The sequence below is a fragment of the Prenolepis imparis genome, unplaced genomic scaffold (genome assembly GCF_030444845.1).
Source record: "Prenolepis imparis isolate NDT839.2.m4 unplaced genomic scaffold, iyPreImpa1.0 SCAF_10, whole genome shotgun sequence".
NCBI lineage: Eukaryota > Metazoa > Arthropoda > Insecta > Hymenoptera > Formicidae > Prenolepis > Prenolepis imparis.
The window spans coordinates 7,803,924-7,831,787 of record NW_028141168.1 but is presented as its reverse complement, the minus strand read 5'-3'; the positions used below and the strand labels follow the sequence as shown (position 1 = coordinate 7,831,787).

The 27,864-nt window shown below is 31.2% G+C and overlaps 1 protein-coding gene and 1 long non-coding RNA gene across 2 annotated transcripts in view; one reads left to right on the top strand and one right to left on the bottom strand.

Moving 5' to 3' along the window:
- Nucleotides 1-27,864, top strand: part of LOC145941750 (uncharacterized) — a 90,073-nt gene that overhangs the window by 12,667 nt on the left and 49,542 nt on the right. Inside the window, exon 3 of the long non-coding RNA XR_014426208.1 lies at nucleotides 12,344-12,391. This is a non-coding gene — a long non-coding RNA (uncharacterized LOC145941750). The remainder of the gene's footprint in view (nucleotides 1-12,343; nucleotides 12,392-27,864) is intronic.
- On the bottom strand, nucleotides 1,681-22,449 carry LOC145941749 (G-protein coupled receptor dmsr-1). The gene is made up of 2 exons (XM_083048024.1): nucleotides 19,671-22,449; nucleotides 1,681-4,333 (listed from the first exon to the last, which is right to left on the bottom strand). The coding sequence occupies exons 1-2, from the start codon at nucleotides 20,725-20,727 to the stop codon at nucleotides 4,131-4,133; spliced, it is 1,260 nt and encodes a 419-aa protein (XP_082904150.1). The 5' UTR covers nucleotides 20,728-22,449; the 3' UTR covers nucleotides 1,681-4,130.

Sequence of the window (27,864 nt, the reverse complement as noted above, 5' to 3'; positions counted from 1 at the left end):
TCTATCGCAAAAAAGAAATCACTCTGATATTACATTAACACTGTTCTGATATTACAAAAATATCTGATATTATCGAAATTGCATAGGGATATAATGTTTCTATTTCATTGCCAATGTGATGTGTTTAGCTTGATATCAAATTCATTGTACACTTCTTATTAAAAGAAGATATTGTTTTATAAGAAAATTTGTTTCAGCTATTGTGCTTAAATATAATAGATAATTATTTAATTTAGATACTTTTTTGCTTTTTCGATAAGGGAGATTATACACATTCTTTAATTTATTATAACTTAGCTTATGAATAAAATAAAAAAAATGCGAACAATTTTGCTAGAGGCCTAAAAATTGGATCTTTTAGTTATTATTATTGATTCGTAAAAATATATTTTCTACAAATTTCTTAAGAAGTAATGAAATAGATAGCAGTATACTATAAATTTTTGGGACGAAAACAAATATCAAATCTTTGCGCTCTTCGATATCTACACACACATTTACTGTGCAAATTAAAAATTATTAATTTTGTTATTATTGAGAAATTTGTTTCTTTGTCACAAAATATAAATTAGACGGAGTATTAAGATAAGATAGATTAAGCTAAAAATCAATAAGGATTTTATGATTTGTGCATTTATAAACAGAAATAAACAGAAACAGACAGAAATAAACACAATAAATGTAGTTTTATCGATAAGAATAATCGAGAAGAATAAAGAACCTTGCAATTGGAAAACGAAATAAGTAGGAGATATATTATCGTGTGAAAAACTATTATAAAAAAATAATTGTGAAACAGAAAAAAAATTATAAGACTAGAATATACACGAAAAAAATTCGGTGTCTTAACAATAGCAGTCGAAAATGACGGTATAAAAAATTAATGGCCGGGAGATAGAAAGCCCGTAGAGATAAAATCTGCAACCGCGACAATTTATCTAGTTCACGCGTGTGTAGGCAAGAATCCAAATAAATAAAAATTTAACGTGAAACTTTATGCGTTCGTGCCACTTACATGGCGGTTTTATTCAAGACGATAAAGTTAGTCGCGAATGGAAGACGATTAATCATGGCAATTCCTCACGTCGCGTAGCAATTGCGGCAATTCGGTCTAGGAGTGCTCTATCAAATAGACTGACTGATTTAAGCGAGCTCTAATTTATTGCGGCGACGTGATTTTCGTAGAATTTTACTCCTAAAAATAAAAATAAAATCTATCGCCTTTTCGCGGTCTTTGCGATAAAAATATCGAGCGCATTATAAAATGCAGTTCCGCAATAAATGCAAATGCGAGGTTGCAAATGTGACAATTTGATTATTACTCGCGTATAACATGCGCTCTTGAAATCGAGAGTGGATGCCACTTATTTCTCTCTATCCCGGATGTTTGATATTAAATAACGGAATTCAAAAGCTTTGAACAAATTTGATGGAATTTATCCATTTATGTTGTCTGATGGAAATGCATATCTTAAACAATTTTAGATATATTTATAGAAATGTTAAAGAAAGACATAAAAATTTTTCCATAGAAAAATACACAAACACACACACACACACACACATATATATATATATATATATATATATATAATATATAATATATAAAAATAGTTGTATATAAAAAAATAAAATAAAAAAATAAATTATATATATAATTTTAGAATATATTTCAAATTTTTTGTAAAAGTGTAAGTAAATTATTAAAAGTATTTATATTTATTAAGAAAATAAATGTAATAGACTTGTTGCTTTTATGAATGCAGTTGCTTATAATAATGATATACATAGATTATCTTGGCCAGTAATAAGAACGATATCATTATGATACTGTATCGTAATATAAATAGTCTCTATCATTTTTTATAATCGTAACTTGTCATTGGAAAATTAATATTTCAATTATAATAGCAGTCTTTTCTCGCAGAATATTTCTCGTAATAAAAGGAGTACAAAGATAGCTAAAAGAGAAATACTTTGTGTAAAGGTTTTTTGTTACTTTTTAAAGGTAAAATGCAAATTATGAACGTAATTTGCATTTAGCTTGAGCAAAGGAGGAGGAAGTTGCATCGAGAAAATTTTTTAGAAATATTTAATTGCATACTCGTAAATATGAATCGCAAAGACTGTCCTTTGGCCGACGAAAATTCTACTTCTCGCATTGGATCGTTAATTATGTTAATCATTGTGCACGTTTTCACGGCTCAGCTTTTGAATAATTCCATGATGAAGTCGTTTATCTATCTGTTTTGTAAGTTGGTAAAAACAGTAAGCTAACTTTCGCATTAATCCATACGTAATGAGAACGAGTATTTAATTATTCTACTTTGAATTATTTTCAATCCTTTGTCTCGATTTTGCATGTAAAACTAATTTGTTATTTATCCTGGATATATTTCCATTAGAGGGCTTTGTGATAAATATTTTTGGATAAAGTTTATAATATCCAATGGCAATTAAAAATGTTTTCAAACAAAATATAGATTTAATTAAGCACACATTATTCTTAAATTTTATTACAAAAATATTATCTCTATAGTGAAATATTTTATAAGAATTAAAATATTTTCCCAAACAAACAGAAGATAAATTTATAAAGATAAATAAATATTATATATATTATAAAGATATGAATAAATGCTAAGAGAGCGCGTTTTTAATAGTTTGAGACATTTTCTAAGAACATTTTTTAAAAAGTTGTTTTTAAGCCTCTAGCAAAAAGCAGTAGTCGATATTAGGTTTAGTTTAGATGTTATCATGTTATGCATTAATCTGCATTAAGAAATTCTAAGCTATTTAAGCAACTATTGCATTTTCTCAAGAATAAGACTTCTCATGACTTTTTTGATTTATAATGTAATTAAGCTACGGAAAATTGCGTTTTGTTAGTTGCAGAGAATTATATTTCACCGTAGGTGGCGTGATGCATCGTTATATGCGTTCTTTGGTTGTAAATTTTGAGCTATTGGAGTTCAGTTTAATAAGTGCGCTTTGTTACATTCCAATTAAGCCGTTCTGTTAGCTAACTATTAACAATTTACTTGGCGCACTATAATTTAAATGTTTCTATCATCATCGTACGTATAAATGCAAATGGAATCTAGCCCTATTGTATCAAGACCAATTATTAATTACGTAAATTTTCTGAATAGGACCTAGAACTTTGAACAAACTAAATAAAACAATGAAAATAAATTTAATTATATTGATTAATTGAGAATATAAATGGATATTGAAGCGCATACAAAGAATTAATAGATATTGGAAATAATAAAGTAATCTTTTGACAAATATTTTTCTTATTATGAGAATGTCATGTAATTGAGATAATAATATATATTTCATGATCTAACTTTTTACAAACTTTGAAATCTTGTTCAAACTGTAACAGGAGAGAAAATATAAGCAGACCAGCTGCGTAATGATATATAATCTTTTGTTTTTTTTTGTGCACATTATAATTAAAAATTTAGGAATCTCGATAAAATAAAATGGGATGTTTGTGAATGGCTATTTCCATTCACGTAATTATTATTATTAGTTTTATCATTGCTTATATGCCACCACTGGAGGATTGATAATTTTCTAACTAAAGATATCTCGGGGGATCTGGCGTGTGAACGATCGCATTATAGAATTACCGATGACAGTAATCTGGCAGTTCTTGTCAAGCGCTTTCACACACCTATCACATCTGTTTTTAAGTATAATACATTATTGTGCGTATCGTCAATTGATGAAACGCCGATTGATTGTAATGTAAATAAATAATATACAAAATTGAAAAGAGACACATTGGAAAAACATAGTGATTCACCAACCAATTTAAGCAAATATTTGTTACACATCTGGTGTGTCGCATGTCGAGATGAAGCCGATGCGATGTTTGAAAACGCCCCGGGTGTTGTTAAGTTCGCGTAACGGCGATGCAATTAGGACCAGTGGCAGTAGCGAGCAAATAAATTTCACCTCTCTTTGCTTGGCGCCATGTTTACACGAGTAACTGTGGCGAATCGTGGAGGAAACATCCTCCTTCAATTCGCGGACTTGCAATACGCGTGTTTGAAAGGGAACTAATCAGCGAGCTCTCTTTATACCGGATAGCAAAAGGTCTGTTGGTTTCTTCGGCGCTAGACCTGAGTGACCTGGGTCACCGTGTGATTAGTTCCGGTGTTCTCCATCGGTTGATGCGGCACCGCCATCCATCTGCCGATCAGCCTCCATCGGCTGCAGAACAGTTGATTAAAGGTCGTGCGGAATTGACGGCTCATAGCGCAATACAGGATAAAATTGATGGCCGAGTTTATGAGTGTCAGGATGTCTATTACGTCACCTGTCGAGAAAGGAAACAAACTTGATTAGTACAAAAGTTCAAAATGAAAGATTGAGCATGATTTATCTTTCAAAGTTTTCCCAACAACTTTAGAACTCTTGAACGAATTTTTGAGAACTTTGCCTCTCTGTAAAATTTGTGATAGTGAATGTGTAAGTTTCTTATTGATGAAAAATAAGAGAAATTCTAAAGGAATAGATTCGAAAATTAAGATGTTCTTTTAATCATCTTCTTCCATTTACCGACTTTGCGATTTAAATTTATCTTATAGAGTCGTAAATATTAAAGCATGAATCGTAACCGAAAATTCTCGTGGAAATCTTTTTCTCTGTCAAAAAGAAACTTATGTATTAAATAGATGGAAGTGGATTAGATTAGGGTCCTTTTTCCCTTCAAGTGTCTATATACATTACATTCCGGATTTTTTAATTCGAATGTCTATATGCGTTAAATTCTGAAAGAATTTTCGCAGATGCGAGCTTGTAAGAGTTTATCCCTCAGGGTTTACTAAAGTCTTTTTCTGCAATCTTTTCTATATAAAAGACTCGTGAAAATATCTCTTTTCATATTTATTTCGCATTTTTTCTTTTTCTCTTGCCTCCTTCTCCAGCCCTTATCTTCTTTTAATTTTAACGAGATATCGCGAACCCCGCTTTATCTTCTCGAGTACGCAATAATTCAGACTTGTGGCGTGACTCGAAAAAAAAAGAGCGAGCGTCTCGATTTTGGTACAAGCGGGCGAACCCAGTAGTAAATTTTTCGTAAGACAAGACGACAAACGTCCATCGATATCGGAATGTCATAAATAAAACGATGTATTTTGTAACTCTTCATACGCGAAAGAGAAGGCGTATGCATCTCGATGGATACATTCTCGGCACGTTTTTGAAGATTGAACGGAAGTTTTCACATGCCGATACGAATTCTTCCGCCGGGACGGCGAAGTGTATAAATTTCAAACACGTGGCGTGAAGCTTCCGCGTTAAATAATGGTATCCTTATGATAAATCGCTATAAATATTTTGCGATATTTCACTACGTATGATTAATTCGGGTGATTCTCTCGGTCGCGGAGCTTTACGCGGGATTACATTCGCGTGTGCCATACAAATATTAATCTGCGTTCATTATAATAATATATGTATAATATATTTCATTGAGCGAATATTATTTCTAAAGACATGTATATATCCAAGTGATAAATTTTGATCTCTGAACCGACGATTGTTTTAGATTGGGCTTAAATATGATTTAATATTACACGTCGTGCCTGTATCGCATGTGATCTATCACTTTGAAATATCAGCATTTAATTAATGGCTTACGTTAAAGTTATTGAGATTATTACGTGCCGTACAGATTAAAAAAAATAATTTATATATTTATGTGAAGTTATTACAAATTTATCTCACAAACTTTTCAATGAAGAGTTTTTTTTTTATTATAAATAATATTTACTCTTTTAGATAAGCATAATGTACTTTTTGTAAGAGCATTAGAATAATGTTATTTAAAGTTTTGCATTTTTTATAATTTGCAAATATTACAGTATTAAAATCTTCAAGTGATATTATTTCGAAACGGGAATAAATCCAGAATTTTTCTACTATATTTTGTGGAGTTTATAAACTTATTTTTAATGCAGTAATAACAATCTCTTTTACTTATTAACTCTAGAATGAGATCCGGGCTAATAAATCATTAAAAATTTTTCAGATTTTTTTGAGATATTATATTTTTTGCATATATATAGATCTTATCATTGTAAAATATAATTTATCTATTTTTTATTCTTTTTAAATTTTATCCTAAAATTTGCACCACTCAATGCACTTTTCTCTTTCCTTAACTTTCTACTAAAAAATAAAAAGAAAAGTTTGGATATCATACATATTCTCTCTCTCTCTCTTAAAGTTAAAGAAAAAGTTTCTCTCGTCACACCACATATATCGTTACGCTTTCAACGTTCGTAAAACGAATCAGCATTGACTGCCGTTCGTCGAGTCAATAGGACTGATGCAGATGCGATCCAATTTTTGTAACGATGCCGAAGTCGCTCATGTGCGTAATGCTGTTTGGCCTTCGTGTGCGCGATATACAACATCACAAACATTGTATACGACACTGTTCGGCGAATGGACCGTTTGTTTCGGCAAGCAAAAAAAAAGTCCTTTCGTTGCATTTCGACTTCCGTTGTGTTGCGCGACAGGAATGTGAAATACGCATTTCCTTTTTGATCTCTCTTTCGGAGCGCTACGCGATATTTATGCGTAAATTATTCTCCCGCTGTGTAGCACGTCGGGTCAACTTCAGCGTCGCGGTCGCAAGTTGCAAGTAATTCCAACAAAATCGTGCGGCGTTTGCCTAAATCCGCGTTTTACGCGTTGTTTAACGCGACGTTTTACGGTTGTCGGAGGGGAAATAATGGGGAAATATTGCGCCGCACCCCGTAGGTATCCGGAATAAATTGAACGTCAAAGTACCGTGGCTCGACGTGAGACTGCCATGGTTTTTCACGCCAACTTTCATCTTACATCTATATTCAGTCCAATATAATTTGTAACAATTATGTATCTCAAAAAATTAAGAATATTATACACAGAGAGAATTTTCTCTTGGAATTTACTCTGAAAATCATGGTAATCGTGGGACAATATGGTATGGAAAGAATTTTAAAAATATGTTTGATTTATTGTACCATACTTTTAGTAAATTTTACTATACTTTTAGTAAAATTAATCAAACATATTTTATATTTTATTGTGATAGATATTATTTTTTATTGTGATAAATATTAATCAGAGAAATTCTCATAAAATTCTTTCCATACCATATTGTCCCGCGATTACCATGATTTTCAGGGTAAATTCTAAGAAAAAATTCTCTCAATGTAGTAAATATAATATGTATATGTTTTAAAATATAGTATATTAGGTTCCGCCAGGATCCGCTAGTGGTGTCACGTGCTTGGTTCATTCTCACCGCATAATTTTATAATGACAGGTTCTTGATTGATTTGGAATAGAGTCTTTTAAATAATGCGTTAAAAATGAAACAATAATTAGGCGACATTGTAGACACTCTTAAGATATTATAATTACGATTTGTAATAATTTACTCATGATAGGTTTGGTTTTATGATTATTGTTATGATGCCACGATCCAACAATATTTTCACTCGCTATCTCACATTATTTATATGTACGACTCGACGCAACGTCAGTGTTTACTTTGCAAAAAGCCTTTGTTATTGTAGTATAACATGAACCACAGACGACACGAATAATAGAAGCGAGTGCACGTCAAATAAGACCTCCGCTTGCAATACGGGTATCCTTTGTCATTGTTTTGGCCGTACCGTTTTGGTGTGCTACGTGATAAGTACGGTGCATCCCTCAGTATCGAACGTTAAGTAAATACTCCCGAGAGAGAGAGTACTCGTAGTAAGGAGTCGGTAACATCCCCTATTGTTTTCAGAAGTGTGAAAATAGAGGAAAGTAGAACGAGTAGATATTACCATCGAATTCTCGCCAGTGTACATATATCTTTGTTCAAGATCTCGAGATGTGGATTTACGCTTTGTATCGAAATAGCCAACCATTTGCAATCTCTTATTTCGATAACAGATATTTAAACGATAAACGGCGCGGTTTTAAAAGTAGAAACAAGACAAACATATATTTATAATGCTTTGTTCGAGAAACGTTTGCTTTTATTTATCTTGTAATAAGAAAGATACTTAAAATATCCATTACATTCGTGATTTATAAAATTAAACATTTAATTTTATGACTTACGTGCATAGTGTTTAAGTTGTGTATTCTATATGCATTTAAAAATATAAACATATAGATAAACATATATGAGACAAATATAAATTACATAGAAATAGCTATGACATAATTACAATCGAATATTTTGAAATACATATGCTATTTCTTTTCGACATAAATTATTTATCACTGATTTGGAAATTATTAAGATCGTAAAACGTGGATTTATTTGTTTTTGAGTTAAGATCTGCTCTTATATATTAACACAAATATCCTTTCTTTGTTCGTTCAGAAGCATATCGTTCATTATTCTCCATAGAATTCAAACTATGAATTGAAATTTGCCAAGGAAATTTAACAATGTACAATAAACCAGCTATCATACAAATGTCTTGAATATTTTAATCGCAATGCAAAATAATTGAATTTTAAATAATTTATTTTATAAATATTTTATGAGATTGGTGTGCCATTTTTCAGAAAATTATATGGTTTCGTAGTTTTCATCGAAATTTTCGTGTCACTCGAGCTTTGCAAATTAAAATTTGCCACAGGGAAACGATCTAATTAATAAATGGTAATAAACCAGCTAAAATCAGAGGAAAAATAGTATGTAATTACACAGCTCTATGAGAGAGAGAGAGAGAGAGAGAGAGAGAGAGAAAGAGAGATTGTTCTTCTAATGAGATTGCGTGCCATTTCTCAGAAACCTACTACGCTGCTTCGTAGCGTATTTTTCGTCTTCCCGGAGTTCTGACATTCTCACAGACAATTGTTCTCATCCGTGTAGAAAAAGAGAGAGAAAAAGAAGAAAGAAAGTAAATGAGCACGTGTCTTCTTCCCCTTCAATAGGATTCGTAAAACAGTCGAGTAAGCGTGATTCGAGTGATCTTCAATCAGCCCGGTAGAATCGCAAGAACAAAGACCGAGAACGCCCCAGGGATGGTTCTATATGCGATTTTTAGCGTTAAATCTATTAGAGTATTCTCCTTTTGTATGAAGGAAAAGGAAAAACTATCTCTCTAATTTCGCGATCGAGTGAGTGAGAGAGAGAGAGAGAGAGAGAAAGAGATAGAGAACTGGAAAGATAAATTATTCTTTCTCTCTCCTGCTTTCTTATGCGTATATCTTTCTGTCCTCGTTTAGGTTCAATTTGGTGTTTTGATAACCATACGATAGAATGCCAGATGTTGAGCGTGATGTCGGACACGTTTCCTCTCGTTATAGTGAGATGTTTGCGTAGGCGTTTGTTAAATGTTGCCACATGAACGAGCATATGCGCTTTCACACGTTTCGTTCGAATTTTCCACCCGCTTATGAGCATAACTTTTGTAAAGCGGTATTACAATATATATATAGAGAAATATATGCGAGAAATATGAACTCTAGAAGTGCAGCTTTCTAAACTATTTCCCATCAGCTTCATCGATAAACGATAATAGAACATTTTAAATAACGAATAAAGTTTTCTTAACTTATGATTTAATAATGATCATAAAAAGCAGCTTCATCGAAGGCAAATCAATTTGTAAAAAATACTTTAAAAATATGAAAAAAAATTAAAAATAAATATTATACACCATTGAAACATGACTTTTTATAACACGTAATAAATATTATAAAAAGAAAGAGAGAGAGATTACAGACATCTCATATCTCTTCTTAAAAGTTTGACAGGTTTTCTTTTATGAAAAGAAAATCTGTCATTAATCTCTTAAAAAATATAAATTTTATTTTTATACATTTTACTACAATTTACTACACATAATTATTATATAAAATTATATTAAATTAAATAATTTTAATGTCTTTTTTGAAATTATATGAGATTCAAATATAAAACATCTTCTATATAGAGATACTTTTTTTCTCCCATATATATATTCTAAAAGAAAAAAGCGTTTGTGTTTGAAATGATGTTTGAAATGCTTTATTAGCGTTTAACTATGTGCATATATATATATATATGAGATTAATGGAAAATAGTTTGCATAATTCTTTTAAGTATACAGAATGGTGAATTTATAGCATTTTATAATAGTTTCCCAGAATTATCGTCATTCCTTTCGCCTACGTATGTATATACTTCAACTATAATGTATGATTGATGTATGACCTTCTCTTAAAAAAACATGTCGGAATATGTATTGATGGTATTCGTTTGAAAACGCAACTAAATTTGTGAATGTACAGATCAATAAAAAGAATAAGTAAAACTTTATTCTTTAAAGTTAATTCTAAATAGATTAAAAAAAAATGTTTTGTTAATAAGCTATACATATAATGTAGAGAACACTGAAAAAGACTGAAGTTTAAAGCGTTGGTAGATAAAAAAAGTATTCGTAGATAAAAAAAAGTAAAATTAATGCTATCACACGTAGCGTCTGTAAAAAATATAGATAAACTTTTATAAACAATCTATATTTTAACACTGTTACCGTTTAAACCGAGTCATGCGTACACTTTATTAGTAAACTCGGAAAATATTTGTTACATTTAGTTTCGTGCAGAGATGACAGAGTATAAGGGTTGTGTAACTTTACATATTTTGAATTTATGAGCGATTCAGTTATTTGTTGAAGATCGATATGCTTTCAGGGACGGAGGTTTTATGCATTGAGTTTGGGAATGAAAATATCAAACAGTTATATATTTTTGTTAAAGTATTTGTTTTTAATTTCTACTTGAAAATAAAATATTTGCGCTTTTTATTTTATTATGTGTTTAAGATTTGTAATAACATATATTTAAAATGAAAAATTGTTAAAGAGAAAGATTTGGAGTAAATGTAATTGCTGTAGGAAAATAATTAAATGTCTAACGAAGTATGCTACTACACGTATTCACATGCGATGATATCATAAAGGTCGCATGTTATAACACATTTCATTCCTTTTAATAGTGATGTTATTAAATTTATCTTTCTATTATAAGGTCCCTTCAATACCTTTTGAAATAGAGACAATATGCATATGTAAGCCAATAGGTTTTATCTGACGAATCATTCTATCTGACGTGACCCGATTATATTTATCGATTTTATAAGTAAATAAAAAAATATAAATATGCTGTATAAGAAACATTTTTGGCATTATCTTGGGTGAAAGTCACATCAATCAATTAGCAATTTGTGATTGCTATATATTAAAATTTGATAAATTATTTATAATTATTTATATTTAACGTAGATAAAAAAATTATACTTTCGTGAAATGCAATTTTGTTTTGGCAACTTTTGGTTGGCAGCTACCGAGGAAATAATTACTTATTATAATAAATAAATTAACTGAAGAAGCGAAAATAAAAATACTTGGCTAAAAGTTTGATAATGAAAAATATACATGCTTTGCTCTTCATATTTTCTACATTTGTAGGATTTATCATTGCAGGTAATTATATTAAGATGTCCTGACTTAGTTTTTTTATGTAAAAAAAACGTCATATATATATAACAAAGTTAAAAACTTTTTACCTTCTGTTTACGTTTTACATTGTTCTTTGAGAATGACAATATCAATGTTTTATTCACTGGTCTTGCACAAAGTTTCGACATCTTATAACAAATTTAATAAGATGATATATAATGTTTTATTTCGATTAAGTACGTCGGTTACTGTTAATAGAAATATAAGAATATATTCAGTCGAATTTTTCTTCAGTGTGAAGATCTCTTAATTAACTTTTCTTGCGCAATAGTTTAATTAATTGAAATTATGTCTTGCACCACAACCAAATTACTTCACAATCATTTTGCCAGATAAATAAGTAACGAATTCATGTTTGTATCACCATATTGAAGATAAATTCGTAAAATTCATGACTAAATTATTTGAGTTTTGTGAGTATGTAATTGCTAATATACACATTCTCTTTTAAGGAATTTTTTCGATTATTTGTATTTGCATTAATAATAAAACATCACTATAGATTGCATTAATAATAAATATAGTGTTGTCCAATTATATTTGAAAAAAATATATCCAATGTATATACTTTGTTGTAATCTGTTGTTATTTTTTAACGTATAATTCTTTTCGGTAAAAGATACAAGACCCAGAACAAAATATGTAGTCTATACTAATTTGAAAAAATCTTTCACTGGTGAATAATTTAGATAGTTTATTATTATATATTATATGCATCAAATATAAAGTTCGGCGCGTCTAATAATAATTTTTAAAAATAGTAATTAATTTGAACACTTTTATAATTTAGATTTTATATTTTTATGTTACAGACAACGTAGCTTGAACATCAATTACTCTACTATTGTGCACCGGTGTCAGTGAGTAAAATAAACTTTTATTTAATTTTGAGGTAACGGATTTATAGATCGTAGTTGTAGATTGTAGGTTGTAGATAGATTCGTTGCCTTAAAATGGATGGACTAGAAAGAATTAAATTAAACTTACTTATATAATTAGATTGGACTTTTAATAGATGCCTTTATTATATATAATTAAAGCATATTACACATCAAGTGTAAATTAAAGTATAAATTAAAGAAAGGTATAAGAATTTTAATTCAGACTTTACTTATTTATTTTATTTAAAAAAACACGCTTGTGATTTTATTAATTGTATGTACATAGTAACAACTGCGTTATATATAAAAATAATTTCTTCTTTTAACAAACGTTGATTTTTCTAATTTTTTGTAGTCTATCCATATATGTAGTGTGACATATGAAAATACTCTACTTTGATTGATGTAAATCCAAGTTATCGATCAATTAAGTAATCTATATAATATGAATGTTTTTAATGAATTTTATTTTATTATAAATTTATTATAAATTTTATTATAAGTAATAATATTTTATTATATATAAGTAATAATATTATATGTATATTATTATTAGAAAAATATCAATGAAACTATTTTGATCGATAACTCGGCGTTATGTTAGTTAAAGAAAAATTAAATCAACGATGTATGGCAAATGATCGTGATTTCTTACGATCGTATCTGAACGTAAAATTACGCTCATGTATCGGCGATGATAATTAGCCGGAAACGAAAGGAATTTCTCTCCTTCATTGAGATCTCTGATAGAGGTCAAACTTATATCTCTGACTAGATGTAGCCAGAATGATTGTGGCCAATAAAGGTAAGTCCTAAAAATTGGCCTAATGTAAAATAACGGGTAAATAACATAAACGCGATATATTCGATCTCAGATTAATATTTTATATCTAACGTTAAAATGCATTGATAAATATACGCATATAATTCTTCGATTGTGTATGTGTGTGTGCATTACCTAAGAGATAACGCAACGTATGCAAATTTAAAATTATTTCTTATATTCGAGGCTAATTATATTTATGTATTCAAATGTATGCAGAAGCATATATATGGCAAAACACAATATTTTCACATGCACGATGTGGAAACACCTGTTTCATAGTCGACTGCCGATATGACTTTTACTCGCAATTTTGTCAGCTGTTTATTATTGACGAACGAAGAAATGACATTATTATTCATGAGCCATACTCTCTCCTTGGCGTCCATCCTTCATGCGCTATATATCGTTATTCCCAGTAGCGTGCCAAGATAATGCGCGACGTGATGTCGCGTTTATGTCAGTTGGAGTTATTGCGGAATCAGTAACTTCCTTGTCAATTCTTTTGCTATTATAGTGCCGCGTCAAATTATGCATCTTTCGTACGCTCGTCGGATGAAATCATTCATTAAAAAAGATGTAATTTTTATTTTTGCTCTATTCTGCTGTATCTGGTTATTTATTATTAATAATATTAATAATACCGCAGTTATCTTCGTATTTTTTGTGCAGTCTTTCTGTTAGATTTATCTTAAAATATATTTTGATCGATCTAGACACAGTATTCTCTTTTATTTAATTTTACAAAAGTATTACATTTTCAAATTAAGATGCTTTATTATACGTCACACGAGAAGATTTGAATTACAAGCTTTGCGACGTCGGAAACTGTCAAGCCTGTATTTTTGCGAATTTATTAGATGATATTGGAGACACCAGATGGTTTGGAAAAATACAAATTATAAGTTCATTATTTTGTAAGAGCCTCGTATTTATCTCTTCTGGATTCTGAACCGCGCATTATTGATTATCCGCATTAATCAAGCTTACGTAATTTCAATGGAGATTGCATAAGAAGAACGACGTATATTATCTACGACCATTTAACATGTCACAGGATCGTTGGCAAAGCCATCCCCGTTTGTTGTTGCAAGCATAGTAGCTTTTGTTGTTCTTAAATTACGCGCTTTGTTGACGCGAAGTACGAGTACAGTCAGGGGAGTTAAAGAACTACCCCAACACTACTTCACCGTGACGGTGGCGAAACGTGAACCGCCCGTTAATGTCGCCCCTAATAGGGACCAAAGTATTATTCAATATGAACTGTCGTAATGTGTTTTATGCGCTCGATAACACGATTGTTACGAACACGGGAACGTTAACAGCGGCAAGTGCCATAAATGCAGTGATGACGGAAATTATGTCTCGAGTTATTATCGCTCATAATAACATCAACACGCGAGTAAAATTTATTGGATATCTTTAAAGACGCAACATGCCATAGAAAATAAACTTTAAATTTCTATTTATTTTCTGCCGAGATTCGGTATGCCAAGTTGACATAGAATCGATATATATATATATATATATATTGTGAAGGAAAAAACTGTTTTCTTTTTTTTTTGGATTTAATGTTTTACTTCTATTAATATCATTCTTCGTCGTTGATGAGTTAATTTCTTCGGCAAGTAGCTTATTTATTTATACATCATGTCTGTCCCTTTGTATATATTGACACCTTGCTAAAATAATTCTTTCGAATAAGATCGTGATATTGAGTTTCTCCTGTTGACTTTTCTCAACGGTGGAACAAATATATGCAAATAATCGTACGTAGGTACAAATTTTCTTTCTTCGCCAAACGCGCCAATATCTGCTGCATATATATATGTCACTTCCATAATATATTTCTTTCATAATAAATATTTACTCGTTCGCGCAATATGATGTTGTGCAGTACGTGAAACTTTCATGTCGAGACTTTTCCCGGATCTAACATTGGTTGCATATTGAAATTCAACCACCTCGGAATCAGATATTATATATATAAGATACGATGAATAAAAGTGTATTTTGTTTGTTAATAAACTGGTAAATGGAACATATTTTCGTTCCCTAGATTATAAACTCAGCATATTCAAGCGAACCATCGCTTGGAATTAGTTTCAGCCGACTTACTTGCAGAGCTTCCGACCACAAAGTTTAATTTGATTGTTTGATGAGGAAATAGTTACATATAACTTTCAACTTTCTTATTTAAAAATGATGAAAGCGAAATAGATTGACAAATTAACTAAAGTTAGTTTAATTTTTTCTGTTTGTTTTTTTTCTGAAACAAATGATTGCTTTAATTTCGCTTTATAAAGACTGTACATGGCAAAGAAAACCATGATTAACTGCGTTAATTTATTGTGCGTTTGAGCAGTAGATAATAATAAAACAAGAAAACAAACACGTACGTGAGATGATGCTGCGTCAAATCACTGCACGTTGTACATTGCTTTATTATCGCCTATAGATGTTTAAACGTATGTCAGATGAAACCACTGTCCGTAAGTCTTTCTACCGCTAGTGTGCAATCGGTCAAAGAGAGATGAAAGCTTGTATTTTACACGAAACCCCGAGGTTAAATCCCGCAGTGAGTAACGTTGCCGCATGCAGTGTATCGACATATCGTATACGCAATGCCTGTTGGCCTTTGCTTTTGCCACATATACAGAGATTACACTGATATTACGAGCGCAACATTGATGAAAGTACGCGTATTAATTAGAATACGCGAATCGGATGTGTGGAACACAAACGTAACGAGATTATACACTGTGAGACACACTAGATGCATATCAAAAGTTGTGCAGATAAATAAATCAACTTCCATGAAAATAAATGCGTGTAAAATTAGTTGTCGTTCGGAGAATTCACAAGCACATGTGTATGTGTCTGTGTGTATGAGATGAATTTAAAGTCTTTCCAATATTTAAATATTTCGAAAATTCGTAACTTTACATTTTCCGATCTTTCGATCTTAAATATTTCGTGGGTAAAAAATTTACTGGGTAATTAAATTTTTAAATTCTTAATTTAAATTTTTAAATTCTTAATTTAAGGTTTTAACATATTATACAAGTTTTATATATCTAATTATATATGTACATTTATACAATATGTACAATCTATATAATTAGTTCTTGTATATTCAAAATATGGATATTTAAGTATGAAGTTATTTGGATACTTCTTAATTTTGTATGATAATGTCGTATGTGAGCAATAATTTAAAACATTTTTTTTATCAGTAATTACGAGAAATAATAAGAAATGTCATTTGTGGTCAAATGTGCAAAATATTTTTCTGAAATAAAATTAATAAAAATTCATGTTTTTATCCAATGTCTCGTCCGATGTGATTTGCATTCTACTATGCAGATCCTCAATTAATTTTTTGCTCACAGAGGACAAGAAGAGTAAAGTTCGTGACTATAAGATATTCAAGGAATCGCGTGAGGTTCTAAAATCATAATAAAGTGTCACTTGTATCTCCTTATCTATGTAACTATTTCTCGCGAAAATGTACATAACATGCTCCTAATAATTGGATCGCGATGTTTAAAAGAAAACAATTTTAACTGCAATGAAATGGAGAATGAGTTACTGTACGATTTCCTGTAGGATATGAAAGAAATATGCTTTTCTATCCTTTCTTGAAATAATTAGTAGAATTTATTTGATATGCGATAACACATTAGCGAAAAGTTCGAACTTTAAGAGAATGAGAGAGATTCGGAGTTCCGGAATTTCATATAACATGAAATATTTGCAAAGTTTCGACATCTGGAAGCAAATATTTGTTCTTGGTTTAATATTCAAACGGAGTAAAAAAATAGATCATATTATGTCACATTTGAATCACATAACGGAGAAGATTTGTCGCATTCTACGTGAACATTTTTTCGAATTTTTTATATTAATAATTTCGTGATATGCTTCGTAATTAAAAGAAACATTGATCTTTTCGCAATTGTTGGGTTATAAGAGGAAAAAGAAATTAGCAATAATAAAGTGTTGTTTTATATCTTTCTCGAGTTTATCTTTTAGTCTTTCTGTAAGAGAAAATGAGAGAAATACTCTTACGATTTCTATTAAAATAAATCTAATAATCTAATAAATTATGTTTTTTCACGCACTTGCATTTTAGTGATGATAATTTTGAAATCCACTATTTGAAATTATTTTTATATAAAAGTGATATAATATGATGAAATATTGGATTGTGAAAAAATACAGTTTGTAGATAATAAGTGATTAAAGTAATATAAATATATTATTTTTATAAAAAGATCTGCTATGCTTTCAATCATTCATATCTCATAACGATTTTATAGCGACGTATAATATATAATGATGTAAAACGCAGTTTAACTGTGATGACAATGCAAATATTAGTGACGTAAAATAAATATTTAATATTCGCGAAATGTATAATTTGTTCCGAACAACTTTTCGCCTCAATTTTATATTTCACGCATGATATAATATCAATTATACAACGTATGATCTTTCATTTCTTCGCTAGAATAATTTTAAAAATATACTATTCTGTTATATATATATATATATATATATATATATAAGTAAATTAATGTTTAATAATTAATTTAAAAATTAAATTAAAAATAAAATAATTTTCAATTAATAGTAAAATAAAATTTTAAAATCTTGCATCCATTACACTCTCTCTTAGCAACTTTTAAATATATTTTTCTTTTGAATGATATATCTCAAATGGAGAGATCGTGTTTAATAAAAAATTTCTTTACACAAATCATGGAACTGTCATTTTTCGCACCCTCTCGCTTCTAGAGGATAAGAACTTTTATGGTCGAAGTATATACTGCGTTTTACTGTAAATGTTGAGTATGCGGTGGCGTGTTTCCCTATTTATAATGCACCTGCAAACGAGATGTCTCGCAATCATAGATAAATTCGTGGAATTTACAGCGAACATTCGAAGTCGGAAATCCGTGTAAGTTTTCGCGGTTTGAAATTAAATTGTCTTTTTGTTTTTGAATCAATTGTGAACTCAATTTTAGTCAACAAAGAGATTTCTGTCACTATAACTCTGTCGCTGGCTCACGATTTAATAAGAAATAATAATATATTAATGTTATAATTTTAATATCATTTCTTGTAAAAGTACAATAGGATTCTTTATGACATACTTTTACTGGAGATGTATAATGTGGTGCGTAATGGAAGTTAATAATTCTGCACTTGAAATAAATTAGTATAGTATAATATAGGATAGGATAATAAGAAATAAAATAGTAATTATTAAAGCTTTTAGCTAAAAATGATACTTTGAAGTGATACAAGAGAGTTATATAACATATAAATGATCGATAGCAAATATATATTCACAATTCCATTAAAATCCATCATTACTAAGCTATGTACAAACTGGTTTAAATTGAAAATAAAGATATATCACTAACACACACATATACATGCACAAATACATACATACATGATGTATGAAATTAATAATAGCATAGTATAGTTATCTTTAAGAATTTAATTCTTGCTTGTTTGTCATTATCACAATAAAAATGATTAAATATTTATATGTATGCAATCACATCGGACTTCACCAATTTAATTTCAAATCTCACGTAACGAATGACATATTCTTATATGTGGCACATATTATAAAAATATTAAGACGAAAAAAAGTAACGTTTCCTTCGTAGGAAACTTTGATCTCGTAATCTTTTAAAAGTAATATAATATACGCAAAGTTTTGTGTTTATATATATATATATATATATATATATATATATATATATATATATATAGAGAGAGAGAGAGAGAGAGAAAGAGAGAAAAAGTTTTATTTTCCGTAGATATAATTATATTTCTAAACCTAACAAGGAAACAATTAAAAAAAAAGAATGCACTATTGAAAAAAATTAAAAAATATTACTCGGTACATATTTTGGCCTACGTATATAATAAAAGTGCAAATTTTGATTAAAATAAATAAAAGAGAATATTAATATTCACGACAAATACAGTTGCAAAAAATTTAAATATTCAATAAGATTTTAAATATTCTTAATATATATTGGAATATTATATATTTTTGTTGCACTTGATATTTATATCTATGTATAAATATTGACGAGCTAAATAAAAAAGAGCAATAATAATATGATTGCTAAAAATACAAATAGCGCGATAGCAAGGATATTAATTATTTGACAAAACAATTGCAAATAAATATTATGTCTGCAATTAATGCTATATTGACATATATATATATATATATATATATATAAATACAAATAAAAAAATAAATACAATTTTTTAAATGTTGAATCTCTAAATATGACGAAAATCGATATATATGAGAAGATTTAAATGTGCAGGACTTTTCTTATAAAACAACTGCAACTAAGTATTATACTTGCGAGTAATATCGATATGTATCATATTTACCTAACATGACGTAGCATGTATTGAAGAATTTCGTGCCCAGTATAACGCTGAGCAGTCCCAAAATGCCCTGCGGCAATTCCGTGACAAGGAACAACAGGAGCACTGCCAGCAGCATTCTTGTAGTCCTGTCAGTTTGTCTTTCCTTATCGGTGCCTTTTCTTTTTTTCTTGGGTTTCTGGCAGGTATGCTCCTTACCGTTATCCATCTTGATAGCAGTATTTTTCGTAGTAAGTTGCTTCCGTCTCCGCTTCGCCTCCAGCAATACCTTTACTAATTTGATACTCAATACTGTCAACGCCACGCATGGTATCAGTTTAATTACCACGCTGTAAATCCAGAAGTTAATGTCCTTGAGAACGTTGCTTATCGGCGTCTTGGTGAATTTTACAAAGTACAGCGTGGTGTTGGTCGCCTTCTCGAAAGACACATTCGTATCATTGACAGTTTGCCGGAACTTCGTCAGATTTACGCTCATCCCCCGCTCGTCCAGCATCTCCACTCCAGATCTCACTTCGGTGTTGATGTAAAGTGGTATGCAGAGTATTGGGCAGCATATATAGGTAGAAGCAATCACCAGGAAAGTGCGCTTGTCGCTACACCACTCACGATTATGCTGCGGATGCGCTACAGCAATGTATCTCCAGACTGCCAAGATCACCGTCAAGAAAATCGAGATCGTGTGACACACTTGGCCAAAGTGTGAGTGAAATAATACAAAGATGCCCCAGCTGTAAGTGAAGGTGTCTCTGCGGGACCGTTTATAGAGGTACATGTGGATCGCGTAGGGGATGTACTCGATCATCACGAAAAGATCGGCCACGGCAAGCCCGGTGAGAATCATATTGGTGGGCGATTGCATCTCGCGGCGCGTCAGTACAGCAATGTTGAGAACGTTGGCAATCGAGCCGAATATGCACACGAACAGACTGGCCCATCCATGCACCTGTACATACCAGTTGTAGAAGGATTCAAATCCAGCGTTGCAGTATTCCGTTTCTGCCGAAGCTGTCGGCGTGAAGTTCAGGCTGGAATTCATTCCCGAGAAATTGGAATTCATTCCGAGATGAGGTAGTCTTGCGGGCGTGCAAAGCCTTTTAGATCAATGAATTTTTCTCTTTTCGCGGAGCCTCTGAGCTCTGCTCTTTTTCGCCTAGATCATTAGCATGACAACTTCTTCCGTTGTGTCTTCAGGAAGAACGTCGCACAGATCAAATATCGCGTACGGAGCATAAGTTTTCGATATAAAGAATAATAATCACTATTACGTGAAATTATATCAAGGACTGATAATTATGTTGCGACGCGGTTGATTGACTTATATTTCAATCGAGAAAATATCATATTAACGAAGACAATTATCAGACTAAAGTCAATTATACATTAATACTCTACGATGATTATTCTTTATTTAGCAATATTAATATTAATTATATTGATTTTTAACGTATATATGAAGAATTCATAAACGGAAGTATTGGCACGCTTCATTGCGAACGGGAAGACGTTTTTATCATTTCGATGTCTCTCTTCAGCAATCCTGATCAGAATAATTGAATCTCGGTTCAGTGTCTATTCATAAAAATATATACCGCATTGGATTCTCGATTTTCAAATTTCGATCCATTATCTTTGACCAGAAGAGAAGATTTGTTATTCACTGATTTGCGACACCGTGGAAATGTGATAACTCTTCTGGATTTTTTGAACTGGAAATCGCACGATAACTTTGAGACGATTCTTCGCTCTCGTCTACGCGATAGGATAGAAAAGAAGATACAGTTACCACGCGTTTGAAGTATCTCTCCCTCGATCTAACTCGAACGACCATAGTCAAGTGTGTTTCTGGCGAAACTTTTACGTTGTCAAAGAGAGCGCTATAAAGCGTTGAAATATTTAACCTGCGTACTCTTTATGCGACAATCTGATGTTTCTAAAAAAGTGCAGCGCACGATTCAACTTTTATATTTTATATTTTGAAACGTATATTTCAGTAGCTAACACACAGAAATTCACGTCGCGCGCATCAATAACAATATCTTGTTTTCATACAAATTTTTACATTTTTATTTTTGTCTTATAACAATCTGCTAGTCTTTTTCGAATCAGATAAAGTCATCGAATCTAATAAAATTCGATATCTAACGTTAACATTAAATAATATTATTATTAATTAGGTGACAAAAAAATGAAATCAACTTATTTTTCTATAATTAATCGCATAGGGAATCGCGGAACCGCAACTTTTCGGACGAATCGACTTTTAGCGCGTCGCGTGCAGAATAACAATGTCATGTGACACGTGCGGCCAGTGACATGTGTAGGAGGGACGCTTCAGCTGTTAATCGTAATTGCCGCACCCTGGTATAGTGCGATGGATCCCCGAATGCCATAGAAACACTTTCCTATGCACAACTAACTGCTCGAGCACGAAACGAGCATTATTGTCAATCCGAACGAAGAGGTGCACAAACATTCGCTTTCAGTTCTCCATTTCTCTCTCGTCAGATCGAATTATCGCCCGCACCCTAATTGATCACTTAAACAAGCTCTTGATTGCGGAAATGTCGCCGGTTAAAATTACATCGAGTGTTAATTTCAAATCGGCGTAATACATCGCAATGTTTATTTTTCGAAATGTCTTAATGTTCAATGATAATTATATTTTCGCATCGATTCTCGCGCAATTTTCTCGCATTCCACGAGATCTTATCGCGAACGGCACAGCTGTTTCGCGTCAAGTAGAACAAACCAACGCATCGCGCGACCAACGCAAACGTTGGCGTCCGGACGCCGAATGAAGCGAAAAGGCGTCGTGACGCCTCGTACGCTGAAATGGGGTAGCTCCTGCGCCTGCGTTGATTCAATTTTCCATTCTAGTCTCCCTCTATCTCTTTTGTGTGTTTCTGTTTCTCTTTTTCTCCATCAAAGCACTGTCCTTTTTCGTCCGTCAAAGCAATTCTTTGCATCCTTCTGAGGAAAGTAGGATCGGCTATTCTTAGAAGTGATCTAGAAATCATGAAAATGTGATCTGGGAAAGGCTATAGTATACTGACTAGAAAATTCAAATATTTTCGTGAAATAGTTTTGTATGAAAATATTTAAATTAGATTATTTGTTATCGCGCGTGATTTAAGATTACATTTATGATATTATTTTATGCATCCTATATTTTGTACTTTGAAATTCTAATATATAACATGCATATATTACACGCTTATTGCACATTTATCGTAAACAGTTTAAATTTTATTTTTATTTCATTTTTGCACAATTTTTTTTCTATACGTGTCTCTATTTTTTTTTACATTCTTATTTTTAATGGCGTCTTTCCCTTGCAAATAATACAGAATATCTATAAAATATTTTGAATAAAGCACTTAAAAAAATTTGTCCTTAACCATTTAGTTCACATTTGATAAAATTACATAATTGCATCACGGTTACGTTCTGCAATGGAGAAAAGGAAGCAGTCTAAATCTTGCGCAGGGAAGAAGGGAATCGAGTCAACAATAGAGGCCATTAAAGCGTACGTTAGCAGACGGAAATTTACCCCCTGGTCACGTGTCTCGCGTAAAACATGCCTCATCTTTTCTACTTGCTACTTTTATTTTCTGTACTCGCTTTTCAGCCTTGCAGGTCCGTGATTCTCGTCAAAGTGCATTTCAAGTCGCCAAAGTGTCTCGTCTCTCTTTACGCCCACGCATTTCTTCTGTCAATGGCACCTACGGGTTATAAATTTCCGGTTTCAGCAATATCATACCCCCGCCTTTGACGGTGGCAATGCAATCTTTGCATCCCCGAGAGGATTGCTTTTCCTTGTAACTGCGTTTGCCATTTATTTCAGGTTAACGAGCGATGCTCTCGCGAATGGAATCCACGTACGCGCTTCGACGTCTTCAAATGGCGCGATGTAATTAGCAGAGATTTGTGCTAGAAAACGAATCGGATCAATGAAAATGCTCGGTTGATTGGTTTATTTAATTAATTTAAATTAATTAGTGGAGTAATTTACTCGTGGAAGTTTAATGCTCCGAGTACGTCGAGATGACAAATGAAAATATTGCAATTGTATAGACGGGAGAATATAAATCTATCTAGTAATTAATAAATAAGCCTATCTAGTAATCTATTTTATAAATGTATCTAATTTCTCGTATTTTCGTATTACGGATTTCACGTTAAATGTTCTCTTTTAGTGCACGACTATCTCACGTTGATATTAAACGCGATTCTTAAATTAAATGCTCAAAAATTTAAATTAAATAGTCTAATTCAGCGTTAAATATGCGGATTAAATGAATAATTAAGAAAATGTATGGTAGAGAAAAAGAGCAAAGCAATGAAAATTGTATTGTTTTTTAAAATTAGATGTGCTTTATAAATTACGAATGTTAGAGAATGAATATTCGTTCCTTATTATTCGCTTAAAAATAGAATATGCAAAAAACTATTTTTGAAATTGTGTCGTCAGAGATTTCTGACGTTTAAAAAAGAGGAAAATGAATATATCCTCTTATAATCTCATCATGGAAATTTTTAAAAATAAATTTTCTTGTTTTATTGCATAATACATACATTATCGCGGTCATAATTTAATGAGGAACTCAGCAATGAATCTTCCTCCTTATTATTCTCTGTTACGAAATGCAGGCGTTGTATAATATCTCCTAACACACGTGACAACGACAATCGTTTTGCATACGCGAAACAATTTGTAACAGCACCTCGACGTTAATTTCCATCATTAATATATGCCGTGGTGAGCTTTTCGTTCCTCAGAGAAACTTCAAAGATAGTTCGCATGTCAATTCTGCATGTGTACATGAATCTCTCGCGTCGACATTTACAATGAGTGTAGCTAGCAACGCGTAGCAATGCGTGAATCGACGAATCGATTGAAAATTGTGCTCTTCGTACTTCCGTTCGAAACTTGTCGCTTCGTTAAAGTCGGTCTCGAGATTGAAACCGGTATAATTTCGATGAATTCAATTCTCTTCGTTATACGTAGATACGGTAGGGAATAAGTGCCTCAGATCGTGTTTCCATAGTAATCTCTAAAGGGCGATAGAGACTAAAATGGATATAGGGCAGTAATCGCATAAATTGCTCGTTTAAGTAAGGAAGATATAATATGAAAGAAAAAAGAGAAAAAAGAGGCAATAATTTTGCTAATTATACGTAGAATTTTTATCGGAATTTTTGTGTAGAGTTTTTATTTAATTGGATCATTATGGAATTATTTTCGTATTAAAGATTTTGCAAATTTTCAGATACGCAAAGCTCTTACTCTCTTTTTGAAACATGATTCAACAATTTACTTTTATTTAGTTATTTTATAGACATTTTATAATACGTCTTTTTCGCTTAGGAAGTGTGCATTTAAAACTGTCTTTCTTTTATACTAAAATATAATAGTTTTGAAAGGGATATAAAATAATTTTCTCATTTTCTCTCAAAAGAGAGAGTTCAATTTCTGTCTCTTGCAGAATTACTTGTGTATGTCGTCAGTATGTAAATATGAAATGTGTGTATGTCTCAGTCGTATGTGAATGTAAATTCATTGTGATTTTATTGATTTCTGAAGGTAGTCTTTTCTTTTTTAGCCTCTCTTCGTTGCTATGTCCTGTTACTTCGTTTCGGCTTCTCCTTGACTTTTTCTGCGGCTTCATGCATATTATATATGTAACACAGGAAAGCTATTACGATGAGTTGAGCGAGGAAAGCGTGTTTTACATTAGGACGAGCGAGAGAGCATGCTTCCTCCTAATGGTATCGCATTAAAAGCCTCTATACGTTCGTGATTCTAGTGTATACTTTATTTTTCGGATTTTTCGACCATTTCGGAGAACAATTTTTGGAGTTCTGCTGAGTTAAAGCTTTTAAATATGTATTGTTCCACCCGCTTTCTTTTATTCTCTCTCATAATGTCACGCTTTTTTTGTTCCAAATGTCATGGCATTTAATGTTATGTGTGAAAGCGAGTCTTATTGTTAGCTAGGAACAGGCTTGTCCGTAAATGAGGACATTTAACACTTGCGCGCAATAATAATAATTTAAATGGAATTAAACCGTATGTCTCCTCAGAAGAAATTATTATATGACGGTATTTTATTATATTCCAAAAAGAATGTACCATTTTTTTAAGTATTGAAAAGTCTTTTGATATAAAAAACTTCTCAAAGAGAATTGTTTTAAGATACGATTATAAATCAACTGATAAAATCACAATTTGTCATTTTCGTCTCTCAGCGAAATACTGGTCTGTATACATAATTTAAGGACTACTTAACCAGCGGATTACATGATCATCTATTACGATCCATCTAAACGCTTGTGTCAATTTACTGAATGTCGCGTCTACCCTCTTGTCCATTTCCTTGTCAAATCGACTCCATTTTTTTACAGAGGGTGATACATATTTTTACATGTAAAACATGAATCCATCACTTTCTCGAATATGTAATCTATTTTGTTGTCATTAGATTAAAGCGACGTTTATCCTTCAGTTATTCGTATAATATCGTTTTGTATATTATAAAAAGAAATATTAAATACACACGCACACATATATTGAATATTTTATATAATAAAATCTTGTTAGCATTGTCGAGCAATATTCTTCTAATAATATCCAATGTTTTTTATATCAATATCTCATTGAATCAATGCAATGTTTATTGTTGTAAATAAGATTATTTTTTTGTTATTTTACACAATATACGTTATTTTACAACACACTGCATACTTAGTAGATAGCAGGTACAATATTAAAGATTAAATTAAAACAGAAATATTATTTATCAACAGAATATGCGAAATAAGTCGCGTACAAAAATTTATTGCATAGTGTCGAAGAATATGCAAGTTATATTCTCATTAGATTGGACACATGTGCATCAGATAAAGTTGCATTTACGAAAAATTCTGGAAAGACGCCAAACTGACACACGAACAGCCGCATTGTGTTGCTCTAATAAGTTTTTGCGAGAGAGAGGTTGCTTTGCAAAAAAAGACTCGTAACACCCTGGATACAAAAGGTACGATAAAAGGTTTCAATCTTAACCAACCTCAACCACCAATCTCAATATATATGGGAATGAAAATAATACCCAAATCAATACAAAAATCTATTAGAATGTGAACAGATGTAAAAAAAATGAAATAAATATATATTTAAAATATAAAAAAAATTTCCGGTTTTCTCAATATCACAAGGATAATTGAATTATATATAATTAGACTATATATTTACGAAGTAGATTAAAATAAATAGGATTATATGTTAACACGGCAACTGATATCTTGACAATATTCGCGACTACTGTTTCTCTTTTAGTTTCCATGGTTTTCAAACAATGCTCAATTGCGCGAAACGCGATATATGTATATATATATATATAGGATCATATTCAATTGCGTAGGAGGTAAGAGATGACTTTGTGAGAAGAAACACGACACATATCAGACGCATAAGACATACCCGTCGTTCATGAGCAATGCGCGTGTGGCAGCAATAGAATTGTACATTAATAACGGCGGTATAGATGTCGAATGAATTATATCTCTCTCTAACATCTCCACAAAGTTTTGAAGGAATGAACATAGGATTCATATGCCGCATAAAATGTCATTAGAACGGATTTTGTCTTCGACGTGTGACATTATTTTTTCATAAATAAAAATAAAAAATTATTATACATTTAATCGTGTAGCACGGTCCAAAACTGTTGCGACTGCAGTGTATATTACAAGTATATAACTTATAAAATCTTCCAAAAATATTATGCAGCTATTTTTAGGAATCTGTTTTTTTTTGTTTTTTTAATGGGAGCAATAAAATATAAAATCAATATCGTTTTCCAAGCTGTTAACATAAATTATAACGCCGATTTATTTATCGAGGTCAAAAGCTTCCGCCATATTAATTATATTATCAATATTTAACTATAATATTAATGACACACACACAATTAATTAAATAAAATTATTTACCTACATAAATAAAGCATCAAAACTCAATGCGCATCCATGTTATTCTTCATGTTTTTCATAGATATCATAATTTATGAATCACATGTAAATCGTAAATTATAAAATAAAATAACAAAAATATAAATCATCAGTTTCATGCACCTACATGTGTATCTATACTAAATAAAAAAAAGATTATATATCTAAAATACCATTAAAGATT